This window comes from Cryptococcus depauperatus, chromosome 8, assembly GCF_001720195.1.
Source record: "Cryptococcus depauperatus CBS 7841 chromosome 8, complete sequence".
NCBI lineage: Eukaryota > Fungi > Basidiomycota > Tremellomycetes > Tremellales > Cryptococcaceae > Cryptococcus > Cryptococcus depauperatus.
In genome coordinates, this window is record NC_089475.1 from 189,532 (window position 1) to 201,641 (window position 12,110).

At 45.4% G+C, this 12,110-nt stretch overlaps 3 protein-coding genes across 3 annotated transcripts; 1 reads left to right on the top strand and 2 right to left on the bottom strand.

Moving 5' to 3' along the window:
• Positions 1-356: 356 nt before the first annotated feature.
• Positions 357-5,060, bottom strand: L203_105976 (uncharacterized protein; the record flags this gene model as incomplete). The annotated part of the gene is made up of 7 exons (XM_066215337.1): positions 357-854; positions 905-1,592; positions 1,640-3,321; positions 3,367-3,831; positions 3,875-4,433; positions 4,482-4,666; positions 4,710-5,060. 7 exons carry the CDS (start codon positions 5,058-5,060, stop codon positions 357-359), a joined length of 4,428 nt encoding a protein of 1,475 aa, XP_066071434.1.
• A 388-nt stretch (positions 5,061-5,448) lies between these two features.
• L203_105977 (ATP-dependent RNA helicase VAD1) lies at positions 5,449-7,058 on the top strand (the record flags this gene model as incomplete). Its single annotated transcript, XM_066215338.1, has 8 exons — positions 5,449-5,465; positions 5,513-5,573; positions 5,620-5,767; positions 5,817-5,842; positions 5,888-6,313; positions 6,356-6,484; positions 6,535-6,858; positions 6,909-7,058. 8 exons carry the CDS (start codon positions 5,449-5,451, stop codon positions 7,056-7,058), a joined length of 1,281 nt encoding a protein of 426 aa, XP_066071435.1.
• A 510-nt stretch (positions 7,059-7,568) lies between these two features.
• Positions 7,569-12,074, bottom strand: L203_105978 (uncharacterized protein; the record flags this gene model as incomplete). The annotated part of the gene is made up of 6 exons (XM_066215339.1): positions 7,569-7,711; positions 7,782-9,307; positions 9,355-10,848; positions 10,895-11,596; positions 11,703-11,867; positions 11,911-12,074. 6 exons carry the CDS (start codon positions 12,072-12,074, stop codon positions 7,569-7,571), a joined length of 4,194 nt encoding a protein of 1,397 aa, XP_066071436.1.
• Between the last annotated feature and the right edge of the window lie 36 nt (positions 12,075-12,110).

A 12,110-nucleotide genomic window follows, 5' to 3' on the forward strand; every position in this document is an offset into this window, starting at 1 on the left:
ACTAATGATGATGCACTGTGGCATATCGGCTGCGTTCCATCAGAATTCTGGCTCGTTCATCTGTCCAGGCGATGCTATTTAGAGCTGCATTGTCATCTTGGTGTTTGAATGCTCTCTGGTGTCTTGAGGAAATCATTAGAAAACACAACGAGAATCACAAATGAAAATGGATGAGCATGATCCACAATATCACAATGTCATTTTCGCATGGATATCATCACGTGAGTAAAACCTAAAAATAATCACGCAACGACCTCTGTCAAGGTGGTATGTGAGTTTGCGTCAACTTTCGTCGGCCTTGTTTGGCCAGACAAGCGAGGCAGCCACTGCTCCAGCGCCAAGTACCTACATAAGCCTTAGGCTCGCGGTATCTTGTTGGCTTTCAGTTGATCGTATTGTCTAGCAAGATCCTCTAAATCGGCATTTAGCCTATTGCGGTGTGTTTCCAAAGATTTGAGAAGTTTATTCAGTCTAGTATTTTCGTTAACTTGTTCGACTAATTGCTGGTCAGTGAATTTTTTGGCAGCCTCCATGACGTGATAATGTTCCACAACTGTCTTATTCTCCCTGCTTCGAAGATACTCAATCTCTTTATCGCGAGCTTTGATATCAGAAGCGGCTTTAGCAAGATCTCGCTCAGCCTGTAAGGCAATATTTCGATACTCTGCCAGCTCGACTTGATTGTTGTATACTTCCTGTTCAAAATGCTGGCGCTTTGTGGACTCTTCTTGAAGCTGTCGAGTTAGGCTGTCGACTTGCTTAGCCCACTTGGTTTTATCGGCTTCAATTTCAAGCACAGCATCTTCCAGGTCGTTATACTCGTCTTGTAGAGACTGCAACTTCTTTTCAAGATCCTATAATTTGGTCAGGTCTGCCGTCATTATCCAGCTGAGTTTGAACTTACGTTGCGCGATTGAGTGGTACTTTGTAATGTTCTTTCCGTCTTCTGAAGCTGCTCTTTAACCTTCCTCAATTCTCCTTCTACTATTCTTTTCTCCCTTTCAACAGCCACAACTTGGGCGCTAGCTTGTTCAATTTCGTTTTCTTTATCCTTCAGCTGCCCCAATTTGATCTTTAGCTCTTTTTGTGCAGAATGGTGGCTTTGTTTCAGACCTTCAACATCAATTCGAAGCTTGTTGGCTAATTGAAGAGCAGCTTTCTGCTGATCATCTAGAGATTGCTGCAGCTTTCCGACTTGGTCTCGAAGACGAGCCATTTCTTCCTCTCTGGATCTGTCAGCTTCCCTGCGCTGTTCATCTTCAGACACTTTAGCAGCCATGATCTTTCTCAGATCATCGAATTCCCTTTCCATTTTCTGTCGGACCACAATCTCGCCCTGCTTCTCCTTCTCTTTGGCTAAAATTTCTGTCTTGAGATATTCAATTTTAACATTGAGTTCTGTCTTAGCATGATCAGCTGCTTCTTGAGCTTTCGTAGAGGATGTTTTTTCAGATTCCAGGGCATCAATCCTACGTAGATGATTAGAAATAGTTGATTCATGAGCTTTGGTTATTCGCTGGAGCTCTTCCAACTGGCATTTGGCTTGGCGTAGATCGTCTGTAACGGCAGCCACATGTTCGTTCTCTGACCGACTATCGCCTGTGTTAGCATATTCTCTGACCAATCACTAAACACTCACGTTCGACTTTTTTCAAGGGTCAACCTCTTTTCCATCTCAGTATTGCTAGCTTCTGTCCTCTCCTTGTATCTCCTCATTGCCTCTTCCTTAGCCATAAGCGCTCTCTTGAGCTCATCGACCGCTCTTTCCAAATCCTGCTTTTCTCTTTCAATTCTGATATACGTGCTTGATTTCTCCTTTGATTCTCTAAGCAGCTCAGTCTCCCTCTTTCGCCAATCCGAGCCTTGTTTTTCAAGCATGGCAGCTTGTTCAACCAGAGTTTCAAAATTAGATTGGACCAGCGCCAGTTTTTCTTTCACTTTGTCCGTATTCATCATGGCTTTTTCGCGCTCCTTGTCGAGCATTGTAAGATCACTTTCAAGCTCCTTTATTTTTTCTTGCATTTCTGCTTCACGTGCTTTAGATCGTGCTAAAATTCGATCCTTCTCCAAACCTAGTCCTCTTTCCGTCTCAAGATCCCTTTTGACTTTTTCTTTCTCTCGAATCAGTCCGGTTTTCAAATCCTCCAGTCTCTTTCGCTCAGCTTCATCCCGTTCAGCCCGTTCCTTCGCCATGGCAAGTTCGGCTCTTTTCTTTGCGAGCTCATCATCTACTTTAGTAGCAGCAAGTAACGGCCTGACTTTGACATACAATCCCCACCATGGCCAATCACGCAGCTCCAGGTATGTCCTCGCATTCCTTTGAATGGTACGAATAGCCTGAGCCCTATTGATTAATTTTAATATTCGTCTTCGACAAATGTGCATTCGTGCAGCCGATTGCAAACGTTGGAAGATGTCATGCAAGAGGTTATCTCGGCGCTCCTCCAGTTCAGCAAGTACTCCAGCCTTGAAGAAAATCTTGGTTGCTCCAATTTTATAAAAGTCTTTATGGAGTTCAAGAGCTTCTGCAATCCTCTCGGCAGCTTTTCGACCATCCATGTATCCTGAAGGGATGACACCGGGTGTAAGTACTTCGTATCGTTGTCTGAATTCTGCAAAAGAATGTCTATTGGGGTAGCCTAGTCTTGCGATACGAATACCCTCCAACACACCGTTACACCGTAATTGATCAAGGACAAGGTTGATATCCACTTTGCCAGGCTGCTTTTGCCCATTGGGAACGATACATCTGACGAAATGAGGTTGGGTAGTGTTGAGTTGGTGCATAAGCTGACCGAGTTGTTCCTTGTGTCTTTGTCCAACTGTTCTAAACGCACCACGCTTGACTTTCTTAACTAATCCAGCCGAAGCCGAAGTATCTTCGGCGTATTCTGCAAACAAAGCAGCTATCGAGGGAATCTCAGAAGTTGCCAGAAGGCGAGCGACAGCATCGTTGATGGGGTCTTTATTCTTTTCCAACCACCCAGCGGTACGATACTCTACATCACCCGCATAGTGCTTTACCACAAAACCGGCCCCAAATCTCGTTCCCTTGAATTTGACACATCCAGGATGCCTGCCTTTCGCAGAAGCACCTTTTGGAATTTCCCAACCGCTCTGAACTTTTTCAGTGAACGTGATATCGGTTGCTTTGGGCATAATACATTCTTCGTCAAGCAACGAAAGGATACCAACTGGATTCGTGGATTCAATGAGATCAATGGTCGGTTGAAGATCGAGACCAAAGTTAACATAGTCCCATTGAATGCCCTCTCGCGCGTACTCTTCTTGCTCGAGTGTAAACATGTGAAAATTAAAAAACTATACTCATTAACCCTGCTATTTTCTTCCACAACTGAAACTCACTTGTTGCAATTTCTCATTGGTAAAATTGATCAGCAGCTGCTCGTAACTGTTTTCCTCGAAGATTTCAAAACCAGCGATATCTAAGACCCCAATACTCATCGCCTTTTGGTCCGGTCTGTCAAGTGCTTGATTGATTCTATCTACCATCCATCCAAATGTTTTCTCATACATGAACTTGCACAACGCTCCTAACTCGTCTTCGGCTTGCTTCTTTGTTCTCTGATGAGTGACCCATTCTCTGCCTGCCCGGACTTTCGGTGATAGCACAGACTTTGTGAATTCTTTAACAGAAACACCCAACAGATGACAAACCATTTCGACAACGGGTTGCATTGCAGGAGGGAGAAAAGCTTGATCGGAAGAGGATCCAGTTAATACGAGATTGCCAATATGGAGTATGACGGCTGGAATGCGGAAAAGTTGAAATTGTTCTGGTCCACTAAAGCCCATGACGTTCAGTGCGTCCTGCTCGAGTTAGTAGTGAATGAACTGCAATTAAAGAGCATACCTTGAGTAGCCGCCATTCTGACAAGTCATCTACGCCATCAATTTGCAGCCTCGTCTTCTTTAAAAAGTCATATTTTTCCGGTCCATCCTGTAATAATAACTCATTCGCCAGTTTGGTGTCTTTCGCAACACCACTGAGCAACTGATAAAACACATGAAAACTTCTCTCCCCTCCTGCTCTTGCTGTAACTCGAGATTTTTCAAGTAAATACCAGTCAATATTGGCCCCAGCAATTGCTCCAGTTGACGAGAAGAATATTCTTATAAACTTGCCAAAACGACTCGAGTTGTTGTTACGCATTGTTTGGGCATTGCCGAATGATTCAAGTATTGGATTCGCCTGAAGAATCTGGCGTTCCAATAAACCTAATGACGAATCAGAAGAAGATAGATCAATGGCATCTTTGCCTTTAAAGCTTGACGAGCGAGGAAGTCCTGTTTCTGGAGCCTGAGAAAAGGAATTAGAGGAAGAAGACGAAGGAAGAGCTGAAGACGCAATGGAAGCAAGGTATTGAATAACCTTCTTTGTGTTTTCTGTTTTACCAGCGCCGGATTCACCACTACAATCTGAGTTGGTATATTACTTGTGATGAGGAGAAAGGACATACGTAATGAGAATACTCTGTGATTCTCGTTCTTCTCCAATTTGTTGCCAAGCACGCTCTGCCACAGCAAAGATATGCGGAGGATTTTCTTCTCTTCTTTTGCCACGGTATTGAGCTACGATTTTAGGGGTATATATTGGTAGAGGTCTGTAAGGATTGAGTGATATTAAGAATAGGCCCGAATATGTCTTGTCAAGTCAGCGTGATATACATAATCGCAAACAGGCCTACATATATACCGCCGGCAGTATACCTTGTCCGCAAGTTATTTATCACGCTTGCTTCATTTAAGTGGGTCAGATCTGCGATATCCTCTACACCATCAAATTGCGGTGGGTTCATAGGACTCAAAGTCCATAATGGTACTGTCTTGATCTCGCCTGTCGTTGATATCTGCACTTCTGCAGTAGCATCCGAGTCCATATCATCGCCTTGCTGAGACCGTATCCAGCATGGCAAGAAACCAGCAGTTTGGTCTGGCAGCCACATACGCCTGAGGTTGTTGGTTGTCGGTGGTGGCTCATAGCGATAGGACGTTGGAATGTATGTTGGGCGACGGGAATAGGATACAAGTCGATCCATGGCGTATGGTTATATCAAAGCCATGAAGGGGAAAATGAATATCAAGTTGATGAACAATTGTATATCAACAAGTGATGAGTACACACTTTTGTCATTGAACTCGGCGCGGGCCGCCGCAACTGTAGTCCACGTGTCTAGGCGAGATTTCGACGCGACGCGTAAAGTCAATAGTGCCACACCAATGGAAATTCGGTGTTACTTCCTCCACCAGACTCTCCTCTTTCTCTGCTGGTTCCATCTTTTCAAAGATGCTTTTCTTTACATTTTACATTCATCTTTTGAGCACTGCAGCAAACCTAGCCACGAAAAATCACGTGAAAGCTATTCATCTACGTGTATACTGAGAATTGCGCATAGAGAGTCGCTTTGTGGCCCTTGTTACTGTAATATGGCTTCATCGTCGGCGTGAGTTTGGATCGTTGACGCCTTATAAGATTCTTATTATGTTATAGCTCTGAAGACTGGAAGAAAGGCCTCATCGCGCCACCAAAAGATTTGCGGCCTCAAACAGAGGTTGGTCATTAAATAACTGTCGACATCCACCGCTCACCCTACGCAGGATGTTACCGCGACACAGGGATCAAAGTTTGAAGACTTTGGTCTTCGCCGCGAGCTTCTGATGGGCATATACACTTCAGGATTTGAGAAACCAAGCCCAATTCAGGAGCAGGCTATTCCTGTGGCTTTGACTGGAAGAGATATCCTTGGTACGTATCATGTCGACCGTGGGCAAGTAGGCTCACTCGATGACGGTAGCACGAGCCAAGAATGGTACTGGGAAGGTACATGCATCGGAATAGGAGTGATTCGTGCTAAATCCTTTTTAGACAGCCTCGTTCATCATCCCCACTCTCAACAGAATCAACACATCCCTATCTCATATTCAAGCTCTTATTCTTGTACCGACACGTGAACTTGCTCTCCAAACATCTCAAGTATGCAAAACCTTTGGTGCTCATATTCCCAACCTCCAGGTCATGATTACTACTGGCGGAACTACATTACGCGATGACATCTTGCGTCTACAACAACCTGTGCATATTCTTGTTGGAACCCCAGGAAGGATATTGGATTTAGGGGGCAAAGGGATTGCTGGATTAAATAAATGTGGAGTCTTTGTCATGGATGAAGCAGACAAACTGTTGAGCGAAGACTTTATGCCCGTCATTGAACAGACTTTGGCACTATGCCCTCAAGAAAGGCAGGTGATGCTCTTTTCGGCCACTTTTCCATGGACTGTCAAAGAATTTTCTGTTAGTGTTAAAACATTGTGGTATAAAGCTGACCTGTCACAGGATAAACACATGGTGCAACCATATGAAATCAACCTTATGGACGAACTTACACTTAAGGGTGTCACACAATATTATGCTTATGTTGAAGAATCTCAAAAGGTTCATTGTCTTAATACTCTATTTTCAAAAGTGTGTGTCTAGCCCTTATAGCCATAACCGCGGTTGACTTGCATATTCAGCTTCAAATCAACCAATCAATTATCTTTTGTAATTCTACCAATCGGGTTGAGTTACTTGCTAAAAAAGTCACTGAGCTCGGTTACTCTTGTTTCTACTCTCACGCTAAGATGCAACAAGCCCATCGCAATCGAGTCTTCCACGATTTTCGAAACGGGATGACCAGAAATCTCGTTTGCTCTGATCTATTAACTAGAGGAATTGATATCCAAGCAGTTAATGTTGTTATAAACTTTGATTTCCCTAGGACAGCAGAAAGTTATCTCCATAGAATTGGTCGATCTGGACGATTCGGGCACTTGGGCTTGGCTATTTCCCTCTTGACTGTCTGTCCTTTATTTGTCTGTCATAACCTAGAAACTGATGAGCCGAATAGCTTGAAGACAGACATAACCTCTACCGCATTGAATCTGAACTGGGCACAGAAATCGCACCTATCCCTGCTGCAATTGATCCTGTCTTGTATGTTGCTCCGACCGTAGCAGAAGATGAGGAACGGACATCACCCGCATCCGGAACGAGGTGATCGTCTACCCCGCTGCAACGGTAAAGACTTCCGCGTGCGATCATGCTCGGATTGCCTCGAATTTTACCCAGCAGATTAGCCCAGACTTGCGCCGCACAAATTGAGCATGCATGTATTGTGCTGTGGGGTTGTAAACGCGTAGCCTTGGGTAAGTGGTTGGTCCAGTCTTAAGCTCCAAGATGCACGCCTATGCACAGATTCTGGCGCGTTCGACACATGAAATATTTTAACAGAATGAATGCTGCATTCGAATTTGGCAGTCATTAATTCATCTCCTTGCAATTAAGCCGTTATCTGCATACAGTAGTATGCAGATAACGGCATCATACTATGTAAGCACTAAACATGATTTGTCTTATACCTGGCAAAGTAATCAACAAACATATATAAAATTCACCAAAATATATATGATTCTCTAAGAGGGTGTCACATTTGTCACGCTCACAACATACCGACGTTGACAGTGACCAAAAAAAGAAAACAACGAATACCCGAATACCCAAATATATTTTACATCCTCTGCTTGATAGCCCTTGTGATCTTCCTAGCATAGATGAGGCTAAAGCCAGTGGCTATAGGTAAAGCCGAGACAAGCAGCCAAAAACCTACGAACAAAAGTATAGGTAGCCAAAACAGATAAAGCATTCGATCGCCTAAATCATACCCATCGTCAACCTTCAGATCTGACGACAAAGAACGATTGGGGAATGAAAAAATACTTACGCTTGACGTGTTGGACAACCTTATCACCTGGGGACGTGCTCTCTCTCTTTCTGGTCATCAATGCCACCCCACTTCCACTCCCTGAAGCAGTCGCAGATCTTTTTCTTCTCCCTCTGCTCTTTTTCTCTTCATCCTGTTTATCACCACCTGAAAACTCTTTCTCACTTTCCTTTCCTCTTTCCCACTCCTGTTCAAACATGTGAGAGCCAGAAGCAGTGACAGGCGTTGCCATGCCAGTTTGAACGACAGCGTTGAGAGCGGCAGCGGCCATGGCTTGAGTAAAGAGCTTCATCTCTTCCGGATTGGTCATTTTTGATAGTGTATGCCATGAAGGCGAAGTAAATCCCGCCCAAGAATGTCCGCGTTCAATCTGGTTTTCGCGTCTCTTCAAAGGACTAACTATACTCTTGTTGGAGCTGAAAAGAGATGATCGACTAGGTAAATGGTCCCATACAGCATTGGGAATGAAGTGATGTTGAGGAAGATGGGAAAGGTTTGAGATGGTTTTGATCCATCCCATATGCTCCTGATGAATATCAATATGCTCAGCTGGAGGAGTATAAGGAGGAGGCCTATCTGCTTCAACACTGATCTTGAGATTTGAACTAAGCGCTGAAGGCCCAGGAGTCAAAGCGGAAAACCGCTCCGATTTGACGGACATGGTTCGCTTATCCTTGATACGAGACCGACGCCGATTGTAGGCAGATGACAATCGCAATTTAGAAATATCTTGTTCAGCCTCAGATCCAGAAGATGGGTTATCATTATCAATCGAACTCGTTGGGCTCGCTATGACACTTTTAGGTGATGCCCTCCTCATTTCGGCTGTGTATCCTGTAGTGAGAAGTCCGTCTGTAGGAAAGGCGGGCACTGAACCGATTGACTCAGAATTGGTCGACCAGACAGCCGATAACAACAGCTTTTCCACCTTAGCGTGCTCACCAAATTTGGCTAAGTCTAGCGGCATCTCACCATAAGCCGTTGCTCGATCATAGCTAGCTCCTGCCTCGATTAGCACACGTGCACAGGTAAGTCTCCCGCAAAGGGCAGCAAAAGCTAGTGGTGTAAAACCGTTGACATCTTGAACATCAATCTGTGCTCCCCCGACTATTAATCGACGGACAAGGCGAGAAAAGCCCATGGCTGAGGCAATGTGTAGAAAGGTTTGCTGAGATGAGTTGGTTAAATTGATGGCGCCACTTGCGCGGAGTGATCCTGGAGCATGGGAGTCGAGAGACGCAAGGAATGTAATGATGGTCGATTGAAGATCAGAAGCTTCGCTATCTATAGACTGAGTATCAGACGAAGATGGCTGAGAATTGGAGTCCTCGTCTGTGCTGTCCCCCAAGACAAGTGCCGCTGAATTGATAGCAACACTGTTATTATTCCCCAGAGAGACTCCAGGGTTAGAACCAGACCATTGAGACGTATTATTCGTAGTCCTTGGTATATGGTTGGTCAGACGATAAGCCGCATCAGTAGACGAATCCTGATAGTGACTCTGTATGGCTAAAGCAAGCTTCATCCTGCACGAAACATTAGCCCAGAACCCCGTTACGAAACAAAAACGTACGCATCCTTTTCCATATCGGTGTAGGTAAACAGCATCTTTGTCCCCGCCCCCGGTACGACACCGCTTCCAAAACCTTGAATAGTGACTTCAACCACGCCAGCAAAAGCACTTGGTGGCAACCTGCATTGCATGAACCCGCCATTTACAAACTCTGTGGCGGCAGGCCGTTGTCCAAAGACAATAACCATGCCAGGAGAGAAGTGTTGTCCTGCGATGGCGATTGTGGATCCACCAGCCATGGGTCCTTCTCCCGGTATGACGTGAGTGATGCTTGGTTGAGGTTGGGTTCGAGCTGAGGAAGAGGAAATGGAAGCTTGTGGTTGGACTGATTGTGCTTGAGAGTTTTGATTCAAACGAAGGGTATCAAGTAAACCCGGAAAACCTGTGCTTATTGATGGGCTTGCCAACCCTTGCCCCTGAGAGAGTTGCTGCTGACACTCTCCAGTATAATCCAAGTATTTTTCCATCTCGTCACTTTCCTCTACTACGGTAGAGTCAGGAGGTAATCCACTTTGGCTAAATATCGCCGATGATCGTCCGTCCCATCCAGAAAACATGGACCCTTGGTCATTATCAACCGAAGAGATGCTTGCTCGTGAAGAAATAGACGCTGAGCGGTTTAACAAGTCATCAAACCCATTGGAGATTAGGTTGACCATACCATCTTCGGTTTCACCTCTGTTGTACAGCATGGGCCCCTGTCCTTGCATCGTCCCGTGAGAAATGTCCTGATTATTGAGTTGATTCAAACTTGTCAAGAAACTTTGACTAAAAACACCGCCGTTGTTCGCAAGTTCTTCTCTCGCAAGTCCTAACATCTGAGATCTTGGACTACCACCAGTAGAGCTCGCAACACTTCCTCCGCTCGAATGTGGGACATTGGGATTTGTCCCATTGAACTGTGGTCCACGAAGATCTTGTGGTGAAACGGTGTTAACCAATTGGCTCATATTGATGTCGTTCAAATGCATGGAAGACTGATGTGTCTGTACCTGCTGAGACTGAGTGTGGGTTGAGGCAGACTCGTTAGGAACAACACTGAATGGTAGACCAGCCATCTGGTTGGTCACGTAACTCATGGGAGAAGGAACTTGGAGAGGTTGCTGGATTACATCTGGACTGGGAGCTGCGCTAGGTCCTGAGGGTGTTTGGACATGAGGTGTGGGCCTTTCATAAGGCTTGCCAGCACGAACATTTGGAGTTTGTTTTTGTAGCACAGCGCCCGCTTCACTGAGGCTTTGGAAGCTTTGGACACTCTCACTCTCGCTTGGCGTTGGGCTGTGAGCTCTACTAGAGGAGACGACACTGGTAGCGCTTGCTCGAGCCTTTCGCCGGGGGACAGGGGGTTGAACAGGACCGTTTAGAGAAGTGATATTGGAGACTGTTTTGGATCTAGATTTTGTGTCTGTCTTGTGGTCATCTGTAATGCGAATAGGCTTTGTTATTGAACTCGCGATAATCCTTCCATCGTGAGCCCGTAAAGTAAATTTTATTCTGCAATGGAGTCAGTAAAATGATACAGATATAAGAAACATCTCACCTGAAGCCAATCTTTTCTCCATGACACTTCCCATAACAAACCACTCTAAATGGTAACCAGTTGCAACTACCATCTTCCAAACGAATCTCACTAGGCGTGTTGAATAAGACAATCTCGTGTCGCCAATCACTGTAATCAGGATCCCATGGTGGTTCTTCAACAACTTGTCCCACTTTTTTAGGATCATAATTATCTGGGTTCTCGGCAGTGATAAAGTCAGGGGACGGTGTCACAAGAGATTGTCTCGGTGGTTTGAGAACTGAAGAGGAAGCGTCAGAGTCTGAAGTGGGTTGAGCTCTTTTTCTATTTCTGTTTTTGGCATCTCTTCTCCTTGCTTCTCTGTTTCTACATCTCTTGCAAACGTAAATCCTCTTTCCGTTTTCACCAGACATGTACACCGCTGTCTCAAGATACGCTAGTTTGTCTTTGGGAATATGCCCTATCGCTTGTAGTTGCTTTTTGCTGGAATTTTTGGTCGTAGTCCCAGCTTGAAACTTCAAGCCATGGAAAGTAGAGATACGCTCAAACGTCATAAGAAGATTGTCATTGGCATCACGAGGAATGAGGGGGTGTATCGACGGTGGCGGCTTGGGAGGATGGAAAGGAGCGAGCCAAAGAAAATCAATAATCAACCGGATGGCAGTTTCTACCCGTGACTTGTCAGAATAGAGCGGGTCTCCTTGGAGCAACAGTCGGTTGCGTCTATAACATGTCAGTACACAATCTCCTCTCACAGGCTCACCCATTACTACTGTCCACTAGTTCTTCAATGCTCGGAGAAACTACTTGCAATCCTTCAACCTCGTACATTCTCTTAGGCGGCTCTGCTCTTGAACCGCCATGGCTCGTGCTTGTCGCAGTGGCGGTTGTCTTTACTGCTGCCATCCTCTCTGACACCTTGGAGGGCCTCACCATTGGCGCTGGGATGGAATGAAACGGCTTTACGTCTTGCTGAGCGGTGTATTGCTGCGAGCTACACAACTGTCAGTGACATTCTCCCCGTCGTTCCCACCTACCCTCCATGCACGCCGAGTAGCACCTGCATAACACCAGTAGGGATGGCGGCGTACCCCGTATGTCCATTCTTGCTGGAATCGCCGCCGATGACCTCTGGAGAGGACTCTACTGTGGATCGCGAGGAGAAGGGAGAGGACGCCGCAGGAGAATCGAGTGGTAACATGAAATGTTGAAACCTTTAAAAAAAAAGTAAAAAGAC